The sequence below is a fragment of the Anomaloglossus baeobatrachus genome, chromosome 2 (genome assembly GCF_048569485.1).
Source record: "Anomaloglossus baeobatrachus isolate aAnoBae1 chromosome 2, aAnoBae1.hap1, whole genome shotgun sequence".
Taxonomy (NCBI): domain Eukaryota; kingdom Metazoa; phylum Chordata; class Amphibia; order Anura; family Aromobatidae; genus Anomaloglossus; species Anomaloglossus baeobatrachus.
In genome coordinates this window covers 527,376,466-527,394,098 of record NC_134354.1, presented here as the reverse complement: position 1 = coordinate 527,394,098, position 17,633 = coordinate 527,376,466, and the positions used below count along the sequence as shown (strand labels likewise).

General features: G+C 44.9%; 1 protein-coding gene across 1 annotated transcript in view; it reads left to right on the top strand.

Annotated features, from left to right (window-relative positions):
• Positions 1-16,784, top strand: part of CNGA3 (cyclic nucleotide gated channel subunit alpha 3) — a 112,148-nt gene extending 95,364 nt beyond the window's left edge. Inside the window, exons 5-7 of the mRNA XM_075334311.1 lie at positions 5,177-5,284; positions 5,362-5,468; positions 13,518-16,784. Of these exons, the coding sequence (XP_075190426.1) occupies positions 5,177-5,284; positions 5,362-5,468; positions 13,518-14,935 (1,633 nt within the window). The 3' untranslated portion in view covers positions 14,936-16,784. The remainder of the gene's footprint in view (positions 1-5,176; positions 5,285-5,361; positions 5,469-13,517) is intronic.
• The last annotated feature ends 849 nt before the right edge of the window (positions 16,785-17,633 follow it).

The window sequence follows — 17,633 nt, the reverse complement described above, 5'->3', positions numbered from 1 at the left end:
ACAAAAAACAAAGCAAAACTGGCCATGTGTGATGCCACCCTGAAGCTGTTTCCATGGAAATCTATGTAATTAGCCAAACCAGTACTTTCAGCCGCCTGCATCTCCTCTCCACTTTTTTCCTTGGTTTAGTGGGTTAAAGAGAAAGATATAAAAAACAAAACAAAACAAAAAAAACCTGGAATACCCCTTAGGGCTGCTTCTCACTTGCGAGTTTCTCGCAGTAGAGCAATGCGAGAAAAACTCGCATTGGAATTGGACACATAATAGTAAATGATTCAGCTCGCATTTGCGATTTTTTTCTCAGTCCAAATCGGACTGAGAAAAAAATCGCAGCATGCTGCTTTTTTGCGAGTTTCTACTGCGAGTCTCTTCAATGCAAGTCTATGTGAGCGTGTAAATAATCGGATGTCAGGGGATGGCACTCACACCATCCTAGTGACATCCGATTTTCTAAATACATTTCTCGCATGTTTCCTAAAACACTGGAAACGAGTGATGTCTCACAATGTCTGTCAATCACTATTCTCTGTCAGTCGGTCTCTCCCTCTCGGTCTCTATTCTCTCTCTGTCGGTCCGTCACTATCTCTGTCCCTCACTCTCTGTCCATGTCGGTCATTTTCCCCTACTCTCTCATACTCACCGTTCCCCGGCGTGGCGCTGCACGGCATTCACACTGCTCCGGCGGCTTTTATTATTTTGAAGCCGGCTCTTCCCGATTTGCCCTGGTGCGTTGGCAAATCGGGGTAATAAGGAGTTAATGGCAGCAGCCCATAGCTGCCACTAAATCCTAGATTAATCATGTCAGGCGTCTCCACGAGATACCTTCCATGATTATTCTGTAAGTTACAGTAAATAAACACACACACGTGAAAAAATCATTTATTAGAATTAAAAAAACACTAACAAATTCCCTGGTTCACCAATTTAATAAGCCCCAAAAAGCCCTCCATGTCCGGCGTAATCCAGGATAGTCCAGCGTCGCTTCCAGCTGTGCTGCATGAAGGTGACGGAGCAGCAGAAGACACCGCTGCTCCTGTCAGCTCCACGCAGCAACTGAGGTAAGTAGCGCGATCAGCTGAGCTGTCAGGCTCAGCTGTTAGGCTGAGGGGCTCCCCATAACGTGGAGCTCCCCATCCTGAGAATACCAGCCTTCAGCCGTATGGCTTTATCTGGCTGGTATTAAAATTGGGGGGACCGCACACCGTTTTTTTTAATTATTTAATTATTCATTTCACTGCACAGTATAGACACGCCCACCGGCTGCTGTGATTGGGTGCAGTGAGATACCTGTCACTCAGCGTGGGGGTGTGTCTCACTGTAACCAATCATAGGCACCTGTGGGCGGGGAAAGCAGGGAATACGAGATTGTTTAATGAGCGGCCGGCTTTTTCAAAATAGTAAAAGCCGCCGGAGCAGTGTGAACGCCGTGCAACGCCGCACCGGGGATCGGGGATCGTGAGTATGAGAGAGGGCTGCTAACGTCAGTCACTTAGGGGATTAGCGGTCACCAGGTTTATGCAAGTACAGACACTCCCCATCTTATCCTATGGGATTTGGGGAGTGCTGTATCAATGCTGCAGTATGTGCGGCTGCGGAATTGTCGCGGGCGGAGGGGACGCGCTCACCACGCTCGGGTCCGGAGCTTCTGCTGCTGCTGCTCGGTGGCTCGAGCGGTGGACCGGACCCGGGGACTCAAGCAGCGCTCCTTGCCCGTGAGTGAAAAGGGGTGGTTTTGGTTAGGGAGATTGTTCGTGACGCCACCCACGGGACGTGGTGATGATGGCACCACCGCTGCTGGTAACAGGGATCCCGGGAAAGATGGTGGGGTGCAGCTGGGATGTTGTCCCCTCCGTGGGTAGGGGGTTTGGTGATCCCGGGGCCCGGTGGTGTAACGGGGAGGCTGGATGGCTGGGGTGCAGTGACTGCGCGGCACGGTGCCGGACAGCACTGGTGTACTCACTCAGACAATCACTGACCAAATCTCTGGTAAACCAAAACGGCCGGATGGACGGGTCCCGCAGCCGGCTGCAGTGTTGATATTGTGCTCTCCCCGGACGGCTGATGGTGGCTGTCTTTCCCTACACCTTTTAGAAATGTTCTGACTCCTGTGGTTGCCCACCGGTAGTCCGCTCCCCGGCGTATAGGTGCCGTAGGAGCCCGTTTTGCCCGTAGGCTCTGGCCCTTGGATCTCTAGCCTGTGGCGGTGGCTGTATATCCTCACGGTGTGAGTGGTTGCTTTCAATCGGGACTTGGTTGTTAGGGAACCCCGGGGGTTCCTGTCACATTCGGATTTGACTATTGACGGCAGCTCCAAGCCTGGTCGGGGTCCGATGGCCCTGCCTGTGTGCTTAGCTTCACTCCGTTCCCCGGTCCGGTACTGGCGGGCCGACGCCCGACCCCGGTCCTTACGGCTCTGCGGAGTTCCACCAACTCCTGCAGATGGCCACCACTGTCTGCCAACCTTGCTGTCAGTGCCTGGGCTCCGACCCAGACACCTCAAGTGTTCACTCCTCTCACTTTCACCTCCAAGACTGATCTGAAACCTTTCCCGCCTCCAGGCCTGTGAACTCCTCGATGGGTGGGGCCAACCGCCTGGCTCCGCCCCACCTGGTGTGGACATCAGACCCTGGAGGGAGGCAACAAGGGTTTTTGTCTGACTGTTGTAACTGCCTAGGGTGGGGGTGTGTATGTTGGTATGTAAGTGACTACCTGGCTAGTCCAGGGCGTCACAGAATATGCTGCGGATGCCCCACAGTCGCACGTAACTGCATGTCAATTATTCATGCGGAAATATCTGCAGAATTCCCGCCTTTCACTATGGAGATAGAAGGCGGGACTTCCGCAGGTATTTCCGCACTTGTCCCGCAGTTTTACCGCAACAAAAATGCTCAAATCCCGCAGCAATGGATAGCTGCGGATTCCGGGGAGCAGCGGCGGGAAACCTGCGGACAAACCTGCAGCAAAGTCCGTGGGCACGCTGTCCCATATGCACAGAGCCTCTCTATGGCTCTGTGCGCATACTGCTTTTTTTGCCGCAGATTTGCCGCATTTTTTTGCTGCAGAATAGGTGCGTTTTTTGTTCATAAAGTTCATGCAGTCTTTTCCCCAGCAAAATGTATGAGAAATCCAAAATGCTGTGCATTTTTTTTCCCTACAGGTTTTGCTGCAGAATTTCTGCAGCAAAAAGAAGCAGCAGTCACTTCTTTTCAGCAGGTACCTGCAGTATTGCCATTGATAATGGTTAAAAACCGCAGGGACAAAACCGTGGGAAATTTACACCAAAACCACAACAAACCGTGGTAAAACCGCATGCAGAATTTGGGTGCGTTCTTTGCCGCAGGTGCGGAATTCTGCCAGAGGGTGCGGATTTTGCTTAAGAAAGACATCTACCCAGTGCGCACAGACCCTATATATATATTAAAATATTGAAGATTAAATACTATGGACATCTTTGACATGAAAAATTATTTTTTCATGTGTTTGTTAGTTGTCAGTGGTTGCTGGTACTGCCTCTTATATACAAAAGTTTCATCCCTGTACTGCATTAGCCTTTTCAGAACCTACGGGAGGTCTTTCATGTGTTTCCAGATGCCGATGAGAAGAGTCTCTTTACACCCTGCTCACGTACAGTGGGAGTCATAGGTTCTCTATATGCTCCTACACACCATATGTGATATGTGTCCCCCGGAGTGTGTGCTTTCTTTTTCTCCCTATCTACACCCTGTAAGATCTGCACTCCCTGAAGACTTGGATGCTTCCCTCCAACCATTCTGACACAGATAGAAGCAGAGTGCTGTCAGGAAAAAACAAAACAGGACTACCTGTGTGAAGGCAACAAAAGCATAGGCTATCATATGGTCAATGAAGGCTGTTTAGAAAGTTTCATAATTTTGCATTTAGGAAGTGAACGAACAATATATAACACTATGCAAATGTGTCCACAACTTTTAAATTATTGATACATTCAATTTTATTAAAGTTTCTTATTGTTTAAAGGTTAATCTGGGGCTATTTGATTTCTTTCCCATGTGCCTTACACATTCAGGTAGTTGTAAACTACCTGCCTGTTCTGCCTGATCTCTGCTGGCTCAGAACGATAATGGACCGCTCTTGTTGGTGATTCTGCGGCTTCCGTTGATGTCATGTCAATAGAGCATCTGCTTCTTTTCCACTCTGCTCTTTTAATGGGGCATCCCAATATCATGCTAATTAATAGCCGGCTCCCTGCTGCCTAACTGCTGTTAGGGTATGTGCGCACGTTGCTTTTTACCTGCTTTTTACCTGCTTTTTTGCTGCTTTTTCTTCTGCGCTGTTTAATGCCAAAATGGATGTGTTCTTCTATTCAAGCAAAGTCTATGGGAATTTGGGTTTCTTGTTCACACTATGTTGGTCAAAATGCTGCCTTTTTGTGGCAGAACTTTGGTCAAAAACTCAGCTTTGCAGTGCAAAACCCAAATGGCAAAAACAATTGACATGTTGCTTCTTTGAAAAGCTGAGTTTTTGACCAAAGTTCTGCCACAAAAAGGCAGCATTTTGAACAACATAGTGTGAACAAGAAACCCAAATTCCCATAGACTTTGCTTGAATAGAAGAACACATCCATTTTGGCATTAAACAGCGCAGAAGAAAAAGCAGCAAAAAAGCAGGTAAAAAGCAGGTAAAAAGCAACGTGCGCACATACCCTAACTCTGCATGACATCGGCAGTCACGCCTCATCAACAAAGCAGACCGAAAGAAAAAGACCTACTCTGTTGATGTGTGGCAGAATCACTGTCAGAAGTGGCCCGTGACCGCTCTGAGCTGGTGCCAGGCAGAACAGGCAGGTAGGTAGCAACTACCTTCCAATCAGTTCTTAGCCCCATGAGAAAAAATAAAATTAAAATACTCCCGGATAACACTAATCATAATAATAATGATAACATTAATTAAAATATTTCTTTGTTCGTAAGAGAAATTATATTATAGAATATTTTTCCTAAAAACGCTAGATACAGGTATTCTGGCCCAGCCGATGAGCCTGATATTTCACATTTTAAATTGGTAATTGTTTTACAATCCCCTGATTGACAGTTATATAAAGGTAAATAGTTTACTGACTGCAGAAGTCTCTTTGCTAATACGTGTAACATTTCTTGTGCTACGATGTGCTCATAATACTTGCATTATTTAATTATAGAAAGAAAAAGGAAATCTACGTAGTTGACCCAGCCAGTAACTTCTACTACAGGTGGTTGTCAATCATCTCAGTACCTGTCATGTATAACTGGTGCTTTCTGGTGTGCAGGTAAGTATGGCAGAAGATACCTCCTGCCTCTCACTGGCTTCAGTCATACTGACAACTGTTTTTTCCTGTGTTTGAAGATCCTGTTTTGATGAACTACAGAGAAATAACATTATCCTGTGGATTGTCCTGGATTACAGTGCAGATTTAATATACATAATGGACACGTTAGTAAGATTCAGAACTGGTAAGTTATTCTAGGACGAGCGCTGCCAATGTTTACCTATTAACACTACAACTACAATCACATACCATTCCATCTTAATATTTTTTATATCATTACGATATTTAGTATAAGGGAAGTACTTTAAATTAATCTTGCTTTGTAAAGTGCAGGTTGCTAAGTATTGAATTTATACATTATTAAAGGAATTTTTACTTTAGGGGAACCAGGTTTATCAGTATTCCACATTCTTTCTTTTCTGAACTTCCTAATCTTCTCTGACATCTGTGTCAGCTTAGGGGAACCGGGGCTCCTAAGCTGTCCCTCAAGCTAGGGGGCCCTATGATATCCCTAACCTCAGGGATACTCTTAATGGTGGTGATGCCTGAGTTTCTCTAGGTGACTGCAGACTTGTGAATTCTAACAATGCATGGTCTGCACACTTTTAGGATTCTCCCATGCGAGTGATACGAGTGGAAGGTCATGTGAGCACAAGTATGCCGGGTAATGCACATCCGCTTCATTGATTTGAATAGGCACCGATGGGCAGTACCCAGCCACGTCCAATATCAGAAGACGGAGAAGATCAGGAATTGAGCACTCCGGCCATCTGCTGCCATTAGCTAGAACAGCCAATTGGCAAGGGGGCCAGACCCCATCCATCATCAGATATTGATGACCTATCCTAAGGAAGTAGTTGACAACATCTTTAATATAGCCATGTATAACATAATATTACAAGTTATAAATTGTTACTTGTGTACAGGATTGGAACTAATAACAGCACAGGTATACAATCACCAGAACCATCATAGGTACAGAAATACATAATTAGAACCCCCATCAGAACAGAAACACAGCATCACAACCACTAGCAGTACAGAAATTCCTCACAAGAATCATAAGCAGTACAGAGATTTCTCACCAGAACCACCAGTAGTACAGAAATTCCTCACCAGAACCACCAGCAGTACAGAAATACATCCATATAATCCCATAAGAACAGAAACACAACATTAAAACCCTCGTCAGTACAGAAATATATTGCTAGAACCACAATCAGTATATGGTATATCAATTGTATTGTCAGGTCAGACCCATATATATTTGTATTGCATGAAAATACAACTATCAGTACATCCTTAACAATGGTAAGGAGATACTGGAAGTTGTAATCAGTCATTATCAGTCTGCAGTCATACAGGAACCACAGTACTGATGAGAATTAGTCAGTATCACAAATCAACATTTACATTCAGGTACCTTATAGATGAAGTTGTCTCTGATCCAAGTCATCTCTTTCTTTTCTTCATCTTGTCCAGACACCATTATGACATTTTACATTCACAGCTTTTCTCTGCAGAGTTCCCTCTTCTCCGGTCTTCTGCAGCACACATCCCGACACGATACCCTTAAAAATAAATAAAATGATTATAATACTCATATATAAAAATATCTACCCTACGCTGTGCCCCTGAATAAATAATTGCCCCTCACTGTGTTCTCTGCACAAAATATGATACAAACACTGTCCTTCTAATGGTACATGCCCTTCACAGTGCCCTCTCCTTTCAATACTTAGCCCCCTCTTTACACTGTCCTCTACACTGTGTACATAGTATACTGCCCAGTCTTTATGCTGTGCCCTCTCATCACACACTCCTCCTTGCTATGGCCTCACACTATCCCCCCATGCTGCCCTTTCTCCATACCCCCCACTACCCAGTCTCTATTTTGTGCCCCTGTGGAGACACGGGGCTCAGTGGGTGCTCTCGTCCACTAAAACCCGCCGCCTTTAGAAAGACAGCGTGGCTCAGGGCTCATCCCAACTGAACGCCGGCCTCCTTAACCGTGGGCGTAACACTACTCAGACAACACAGGGTGAGGGAACCACAATAATTAGACTTTATTGGATCCCCAAACAATTAACGGCACATAACACATAACCAGCAAAACACAACTGTAACAGGCAACAGAGTCTCACCCTTCCGCTGGCTCACCAGGGATTTAGACTGTCCATGCCTCAGAGGTTCCAGGGCTATTTACTCCAATCCAGCAGCACCCCGCTTTTGGCGGGCACCCACCGAGAAAGGAATAATGCCAGATTTAGGAAGCTGTCTGAGGTCTGCAAAGTCTGTACCAGGTGACTGAACTGTCCCAACCCGAGTGTCCTCCTTAGGTAGTCCTGGTATGATGTTATAATCCTGGCAGCCGGAGTCGAAATCCCTAGGCTGTGGATACGGTCTCCAACCGGAACCAGAGTCCCTAGATTGAAGCCATAAGATATCCTGATCCTCTAGTCAGCTCCTAAGAGCTTAGACTGGATCCATCAGCATCCATTAACAACCTTCACCAACCTGGTGGCTTACAGAAATCCTCTCTTATAGCCACAGCCCTCCCTCTGGGCACACTGCGTCCTCATCGATTAGTTGGACAAGATCGCCTCTCCCATTGGATGAATCTCAAGCTCCATGGACAAAGTTCATCCAAATGATGTCTACAGAAAGACTGAGGGTATACATGTAATCTGCAAGTCACCGACTAGACAATGGCTACTAAGGTAATTACATTAGCAATACACAACTACAATACAATGATTACTGGAAGAGTCTGGAGAAACAATACGTCTGGCTTTCAGTGGCCAACACAATTACATGAGTCCACAAGAGTCTTGTAAAAACAATGAGGGATTTATCCCCCGTCTATAAACAATCTATCATCCTGTCTGGCTGAATGTTAAGAAACTTTAACCCATCAGAGTCCATGTCGTCACATTCCTCCCCCTTCTTAATATTAGCCAGACATGATAGGCTTCCGATCATCCTTCTCCTCTTGTCGGGAAAACCCATCCGCATTTCCATGGTTCTTGCCATTTGATGGCTCTGAGGAGGAGGCTAAAGACTGAGAATGAGGCTTCTTCTATCAAGGGTATGGGTTGGAGTGGGGCAAGACAAGGGGTTTACCCCATACATTGACACACTGGGCAAGCGGCTCTGTATTTTTGCACTTCTTGAGTGACCTTTGACCAGAAAAAACTGTGCAACAGGCGCGCCCTATCTTTTTGGCCCCCATGTGCCCAGCCGCAGGATCATCATGAGCTAAACGCAATAGTTGGGGTCGGTATTGCTGGGGTACCTCAAGCTTATGTACAGGGGTCCAGGGTTTTTCTGGGCAATATGCAGGCTTTTCCCGATATAAGAGGCCTTTTTCCCATCTATACACCTTCCCCTGATTTCCTCCCCCAGGTTGGGCGGCCGCACTACGGATAAGCTCTAGGGTGGGGTCTGTCAGTTGGGCTTCTCTGAATTCCTTACGATCTATCTTCCCCAAGTCAATGGCCACAGTTGGGTCTGATGTACTCACATGTGATGGCTCCGAGGAGGATGCTGAAGATTGAGGAGGAGGATTCTCCTCTGAAGGGTTGGTAGAATGACCTGCACCAGGATGGTGTTTGGCTTGGCTGCGGGTGATGGCGGTGACAAACTGGCTGGATAGTCCTTGTCCTAGGTCATTTCCCAAAATAACAGGGGTGGAGAGGCCAACCATGAGTCACACTTCAACTTCTCCTTGGTGAGTTCCCCAGTCCAACTGCACTCGTGCCAGAGGGATGTTCAAGCGCTGGCCCCCAGCAAGGGAGATTGTCACTTGGCGGCCAGGTAAATGATGTTCGGTGGGAACAATATCTGGGCTGACCAGGGTGATGGAAGATCCAGTGTCTCGAAGTCCCTGAGCCTGTATATCACCAACCTTGACCGTCTGGATGCGGCGATGGAGGTTGGCTGGCTTACGGCGTCCGGCCTGTCGTAGAGTGTGGACTGGGTAAACCACTTCCTCAGCTATTGGCGTTTCTCGGGAGTAGCATTCCTTGGGTCTCGTTGGTTCATCTCTGCATATGATGACTGGTTGGACTGGCAGACGGGCTCCAGGCATGGGGCCCCGACTTTGAAAACACTCTTTGGCCATGTGTCCAAGGCGCCCACACGTATAACAACGCCGTGGGTTAGACAAGTCACCGGCCCTGTTGGTAAACCTTCGTCTTGTTGGGGCTTCTGTGGTGTAATCAGTTAGTCCAGCACGGGAGTCTGGGGGTCGCTTGGATCCATGGTTGAGGGACCTCCTCGGATCGGTGGGTCTATTGGGCCTCCAGCTGGGTCAGTTGGCTGTAAATTCATCAGCCAATCGCGCTGCTTGCTCTGGGGTTTCGGGCTTCCTGTCAGCTACCCATTCTCGGATTTCCCGGTCCATCTTCTCCAGCAACTGTTCGAGCACCATCACATCCCGGAGGGCAGCAGCGGAGTGGGCAGCCCGACCATCGAGCCAGCGGTTACAGTGTCATCGGAGTTGACTGCCAAATTCAACGTACGAGACACCCTGGCGAGACATAGTCCGGAACTTAGTGCGATGTCTCTCGGGTGTTATGGTAAAAAGGGCCAACCAAGTGTCCTTAATAATTCCGTAGTCCAGGCAGTCCTGAGGCCCAAGTGACCGGACAGCCTCCTGGGCCCGCACCGGCAAGCTTGTCCACAGGTATTTGACCACTCATCTGTGGTCACCTGGTGCATACGCATTAGCACCTCAAAGTTTTGCAAGTGTTCATGTATCTCAGTGCTGGAATCATTAAACACTGGCACGTCCCTGTAGCGAAGAAGACTTCGTTGGTGGTGGTCCATCCTGGAGGTATGTGCTGATGGTAAGGAAATTGGAACTCCAAACACGAATTGCAGAACCCCAGCCCTCTCTTCTCTTGAAGCTTCAGGCCCCAATGCAGCCAACAATTCCCTGACTTGGTCTGCGTGGGCTTGGTTTGTTTCCAGACTGTCACTGGATCTAGGATGAGACATACGGTTTACATCCTCTGATACCACATCGGCGGTGTCCTCATCATCCTCTACATCATTCTGGGCATCCCAATGGACCAATTTCTGGATCAAGTCCGACCGAGTGTCAGTGTTCCTGTATTCAATCTTTTGCATCTGGCACAGATCCTGTAGCATCCATTTACTGCTGCGGTCGTATCTTATCTCTTGTCCTTGTCCCATGGCTGAGCTGGTGGGGTTGGACATGGCAGCGTCCGAAACCTGAATGCCTCCCCTATGGCTTGCTGGGTATGCTTATGTGCCTCCCCGGTTGTTGAGCCCTGGACGGTGTCAAGAAACACAAGTCCTCTACAGCTCCCCTGGATAAACCAGGCTGGCTGAGTAGTATCCCACCGCTGCCACCAATTGTGGAGACACGGGGCTCAGTGGGTGCTCTCGTCCACTAAAACCCGCCGCCTTTAGAAAGACAGCGTGGCTCAGGGCTCATCCCAACTGAACGCCGGCCTCCTTAACCGTGGGCGTAACACTACTCAGACAACACAGGGTGAGGGAACCACAATAATTAGACTTTATTGGATCCCCAAACAATTAACGGCACATAACACATAACCAGCAAAACACAAATGTAACAAGCAACAGAGTCTCACCCTTCCGCTGGCTCACCAGGGATTTAGAATGTCCATGCCTCAGAGGTTCCAGGGCTATTTACTCCAATCCAGCAGCACCCCGCTTTTGGTGGGCACCCACCGAGAAAGGAATAATGAAAGATTTAGGAAGCTGTCTGAGGTCTGCAAAGTCTGTTCCAGGTGACTGAACTGTCCCAACCTGAGTGTCCTCCTTAGGTAGTCCTGGTATGATGTTACAATCCTGGCAGCCGGAGTCGAAATCCCTAGGCTGTGGATATGGTCTCCAACCGGAACCGGAGTCCCTAGATTGAAGCCATAAGATATCCTGATTCTCTAGTCAGCTGCTACGAGCTTAGACTGGATCCCTCAGCATCCATTAACAACCTTCACCAACCTGGTGGCTTATAGAAATCCTCTCTTATAGCCACAGCCCTCCCTCTGGGCACACTGCGTCCTCATCGATTGGTTGGACAAGATCGCCTCTCCCATTGGATGAATCTCAAGCTGCATGGACAAAGTTCATCCAAATGATGTCTACAGAAAGACTGAGGGTATACATGTAATCTGCAAGTCACCGACTAGACAATGGCTACTAAGGTAATTACATTAGCAATACACAACTACAATACAATGATTACTGGAAGAGTCTGGAGAAACAATACGTCTGGCTTTCAGTGGCCAACACAATTACATGAGTCCACAAGAGTCTTGTAAAAACAATGAGGGACTTATCCCCGTCTATAAACAATCTATCATCCTGCCTGGCTGAATGTTAAGAAACTTTAACCCATGAGAGTCCATGTCGTCACAGCCCCCTCACATTTATTTCATCCCATGCTGTCTCCTCACTACCTCCGCACTCATTCCTCCTCACAATCCATACTGTGTCCACATACATTTCTTTCTCACTCCCCATTCTGCCCGCTTGCTCCCCATACCATGTACTCAAAATTCCCCCCTTGCTCACATATAGTTCTTAAATTCCCAATATTGTGTCCTCAAAATTTCTTTCCTCCATTTGCTCCCCATACTGTATTTGTATGCACTCCCCCCTCACCCTCTCTCCCCATACTGTCTCCATATATACAACCCCCTTCCTCACCTTCTCTCACCATACTGTGTGGCCATATGTACATTCCCTCTCTCCGTCCTCTCTTCCCATACTGTGTCGTCATATATACTTCCGCCTCCCCACCCTCTCTCCCCATACTGTGTGGCCATATATACATCCCTTTTCCCCCTCTCCCCATACTGTCTCCATATATACATCCCAATTCTCCACCCTCTCTCCCCATACTGTGTGTCCTTATATATATCCCCCTCCCCACCCATACTGTGTGGCCGTATATACTTTCCCCTCCTCACCCTCTCTGGCCATACTGTGGCCACATATACATTTCTCCACTCCCCCTATACTGTGGCCGCCTATACTCCCCTCCCCCTCCCCCATATTCTGTACATACTGTATATACTTCCTCCGTCACCCTCTGTTGTTCCTCTTCGATGTCTTCAGCTCACACACAAGATGTGACAAAGCTATTTTAATTGCGATCTCGATAATCGCATACTCACAGGCCGCCACCGAAAGTCATGTGACTTCATCATGTGGATCCAATGGTTGTCATGGTAGCACAGGGTCATGTGATGACTCCTGTAGCTCACATGACTCAGGTCCTGTAACCAGCAGCCGAGTACTGCAGGTTACAAGACATGATCATTTCTCTCAAAATCAGCTGTGTTGCTCTGATTGGGAGAAATAAATGAACGATTAGACAACTGATCCTTATAGCCCCCTAGGGGGACTAGTAAAATAAAAAAAAGTTTAAAAAAAAATAAAAGTTCAAATCACCCCTCTTTCGCCCCATTGAAAATTAAAGTGTTAAAAATATAACAAATATACACACATTTGGTATTGCCGCATTCAGAAATGTCTGATCTATGAAAATCTAAAATCAATCAATCTGATCGGTAAACGGTGTAGCAACAAAAAAATTCCAAACGCCAAAATTACATTTTTTGGTCTCCACAAATTTTGCACAAAATGCAATAATAAGCGATCAAAATGTACCATCGGTGCAAAAATAATACTGTTAAAAACTAAGCCATCAATGAGCCATAGATGCTGAAAAATGAGAACACTACGGGTCGCTGAAAATGGTGCAAAATGCAAGCCACTTTTTTTGGACAAACTTCTGATTTTTTTTTTAACCCCTTAGATAAAAGTAAACCTATTCATGTTTGGTGTCTATGAACTCGCACTGACCTCAGGCATCACACCAACACATTAGTTTTACCATATTTTGAACATAGTGTATAAAATATCTCAAAAACAATACTGCAATCGCAATTTTTTTGCAATTTTTCCTATTTGGAACACTATATGGTAAAACTCATGTTTTAATTTAAAAGTAGAGCTCGTTCTGCAAAAAATGTGCCCTCACATGACCAGATTGACTGAAAAATAAAAAAATTACGGCTCTCAGAAGAAGGTAAGTTAAAAAAAAAAAAACGGATAGCGCAAATTCAACCAGTCGTGAAGCGGCTAGTTTTCTCTATTATGCATACATTAGCTCCTATTACATTAAATATATAACAAACATTTTTAAGATATATAATCTTATATTTTTCAGGTTTCCTTGAACAAGGCTTACTAGTGAAAGATGCTAAGAAGTTAAAGGAGTACTACTCAAAAACTGTGCAGTTTAAATTTGATATGTTATCACTTTTGCCAACTGACTTGGCCTACTTTAAAGTGGGCTTTAAATATCCAGAATTACGCTTCAACCGTCTATTACGTTTTGCTAGGATGTTTGAGTTCTTCGATCGCACTGAAACTAGAACCAATTACCCAAATATGTTCCGAATTGGAATTCTTGTTCTTTACATTTTAATCATCATACATTGGAATGCATGCATTTACTTTGCAATTTCTAAAGCCATTGGGTTTGGAAATGACACATGGGTCTACCCTAATATTTCTCATCCAGAATATGGCCGCCTTGCACGGAAATATATTTACAGTCTTTACTGGTCAACTCTCACTCTTACTACCATTGGGGAGACACCTCCTCCAGTCAAGGATATAGAATACATCTTCGTGGTATTTGACTTCTTAATTGGTGTTCTGATATTTGCCACTATTGTTGGTAATGTGGGATCGATGATTTCAAATATGAACGCGTCAAGAGCAGAATTTCAGTCCAAGATTGACTCTATAAAGCAATATATGCAATTTCGTAATGTATCAAAAGATCTGGAAGCCAGGGTTATTAAGTGGTTTGACTATCTATGGACAAATAAGAAGACAATGGATGAAAAAGAAGTCCTAAAAAACCTACCAGACAAACTGAAAGCAGAAATTGCAATTAATGTCCACTTGGACACCTTAAAGAAGGTTAGAATCTTTCAAGACTGTGAGGCTGGATTACTTGTGGAGTTAGTCCTGAAGCTAAGGCCTCAAGTGTTCAGCCCTGGTGATTATATTTGTCGAAAAGGAGACATTGGACGGGAAATGTATATTATCAAGGAAGGTAAACTCGCAGTGGTAGCAGATGATGGTATTACGCAGTTTGTAGTCCTTAGCGATGGAAGTTATTTTGGAGAAATCAGTATACTCAATATCAAAGGAAGCAAATCTGGAAACAGAAGGACAGCTAATATTCGAAGTATTGGTTATTCTGATTTGTTTTGTTTATCCAAGGATGATTTAATGGAGGCTCTCACAGAGTACCCTGAGGCTAAGACAGTGCTTGAGGAAAAAGGAAAACAGATCCTAATGAAAGATGGACTAATTGACGAGGAGGCCGCAAAAGCTGGGGCTGATCCAAAGGACATGGAAGAAAAGGTGGAGAAGCTGACAGCTTCTTTTGACAGTTTACAGACAAGGTTTGCCAGATTACTAGCTGAGTACAACTCCACACAACTAAAACTGAAACAAAGAATCACTAAAGTTGAAAAGACAATAAAAGATAAGAATTTAGGCGACAACTTGTCTGAAGGAGGAGACAGTGCAGCAGAAACCGGCAAGGCAGAAGGCAATGAGAAGTAAACAGATGTAATGCGCTTTTAATTGTCAAGTGAACATTGTTTTATACATTATTTATAGAATTTCTTATTTTGGCAAGCTTAGTCATTTTTCAGCTTATACAGGGTAAAAACATTTTTTACATATTTTCTCCAATAAGATATTTTTGTATACCAGAGCTTTAAATCTTCTGTAGACAATAACATGGCGTACAGATTTATCAATACTGTTCCAATGGTATTTGTTGTAGAACTGAATAGTCACAGACACCGTTACTTTTTTTTTTTTTCATTTTTAATAAAATGATATTGTTCTTGGTCCAGTCATATGGTAATAAACCAGGAACATTTTGTTACCTATACTTGATATTTTAACCAGCCATGGACACATACATTTTAGAGGCCATTAAAATGGGATGCGTATTTAAGGGAATCTGTCAGCAGGTTTTTGCTATGAATTCTGAGAGTAACATGATGTAAGGGCTGAAACTGGGATTACGGAGATGTGTCACTTGCTAGGCTGTGTGTTGTTGTTTCAAAAAAATCTGTTTTATTAGCAGGAGATTATCACAAGAGGACTACTTATCTTATGCCTGCTAGTCAACTGTGTCATCGCACCCCATCACTGATTACCACTTGTATGTCAATGTACAGTGTCCACTGAAAGCTGTCAATCAGGGTTGTGAGCGGGGATATACAGGGATCAGCATTCTGAGCACTGGCACTACTGCAGCAGACATGTAAAGGCCGCTTTACACGCAACGACATCGCTAACGAGATATCGTTGGGGTCACGGAATTCATGACGCACATCCCGGCCTCGTTAGCGACGTCGTTGCGTGTGACACGTACGAGCGACCGCTAACAATCATAAATACTCACCAAATCATTGATCGTTGACACGTCGTTCATTTCCCAAATGTCGTTGCTCATTTTGGACGCAGGTTGTTCGTCATTCCTGAGGCAGCACACATCGCTACGTGTGACACCCCGGGAACGGCGAACAACAGTGTTCCTGCGTCCTCCGGCAACGAGGTGGGCGTGTCGTTAATGCAGCTGCTTTCCGCCCCTCCGCTTCTATTGGTGGCCCGCTGATTGACGTCGCTGTGACGCCGCACGAACCGCCCCCTTAAAAAAGAGGTTGTTCGCCGGCCACAGCGACGTCGCTAGGAAGGTAAGTGATGCGTATCGGCAATATTGTTCGCCACGGGCAGCGATTTGCCCATGACGCACAAACGACGGGGGCGATCGCTAGCGACATCGCTAGCGATGTTGCAGCGTGTAAAGCGCCCTTAAGTGACACATTGTTGGAATCAGGGTCTCAGCTCATGGTGCTTTTAGATCACATAGTAAAAACTTGGTAACAAATTCCCTTTAAGGTACCTTATGGTGGTATTTTTGGGAATTAACTCATTGCTCTACCAAACATTATACTTAACACCAAAGACTGCTTAGCAAAGAAAAATGTATCATGTAAACCACTTATCTCACATATTGTCAGTTCACACTGGCATGATTGTTTCTGGTTTCACAAGGTCCATGCTAATCGTAATGGATCAATTATGACACATCACGATCCATTATACATTGTAAATCTTTAGTATCCTTCTTTCAATCGTGACTGTTAATGGTTGTGTAAGATATATGCTATATATTTTTACTGAATAGAATACAAGAACATACTATAGAAAAAACAAAATATGTCAGCTCACCGAACCATAGCACATGTAGTATCTGGAGGAATTCAATCAATCCTGGGCGGTGCAGGGAACTTGGATTCCGGATAATCTTGTAGACACAAATCTTTAGGGATGTTCCAGCAACTTCGACCAGAGGATTATAAAATTAAAGACTTTTATTCCAAAAAATTAAAAACAGGTATCATGTATAAAATACATATGGTTCACCAATGTGAAGAACGCTTACGCGTTTCAGACTGGAGGGTCCTTACTCATAGCTATGAGTAAGGAGCCTCCAGTCCGAAACGTGTAAGCGTTCTTCACATTGGTGAGCCAAATGTATTTTATACATGATACCTGTTTTTAATATTTTGGAATAAAAGCCTAAGAACATACTATACTATTCTGAACATCAAAAAATGAGGAAAATCTGGCAGAAAAGACCTAATACAAGTGTGAACAGAGCCTTAGTAACTGCAAAAAGCAAAGCTTGGAATCATATTCAAAGCCTCATATAATATATATATATATATATATATATATATATATATATATATATATATATATATATGAAACACCAGATGTGAATGTATGTATGTATGTATGTATGTGTATGAATCCCACCAGAAACTCTCTTGGGCATATCAGCCCTTTAAGTAAATGTCCGTTTTAACCTTTTAATGCACCATGATGAATATGTTCTTGGAGCAAGTCATGGTGTCTGGAGTGAGCTCAGCTGTTTTACAAAGCCATCATCTGTTACTAACAGCAATGATCGGCTCTAGCACTGATTGCTGCTGGTAACCCACTAAATGCCACTGTCAATTATTTACCGCAGCATTAAAGCGCTACAATCCTCTCCAGGCCATATCATCTGTCTGCCCTGATTATTGCCATGTTGGCTCTCCTATGAAGTCCTGACACATTCTGTGCTTCATGGCAGGTCATGGTTTTTTTTTACTATATATTGCAGTATATAGTACAAACAATCCAAGGTTCAAATCCCCGATATGGATTGAAAAAAGGCAGTAAATGTCATAAAGAA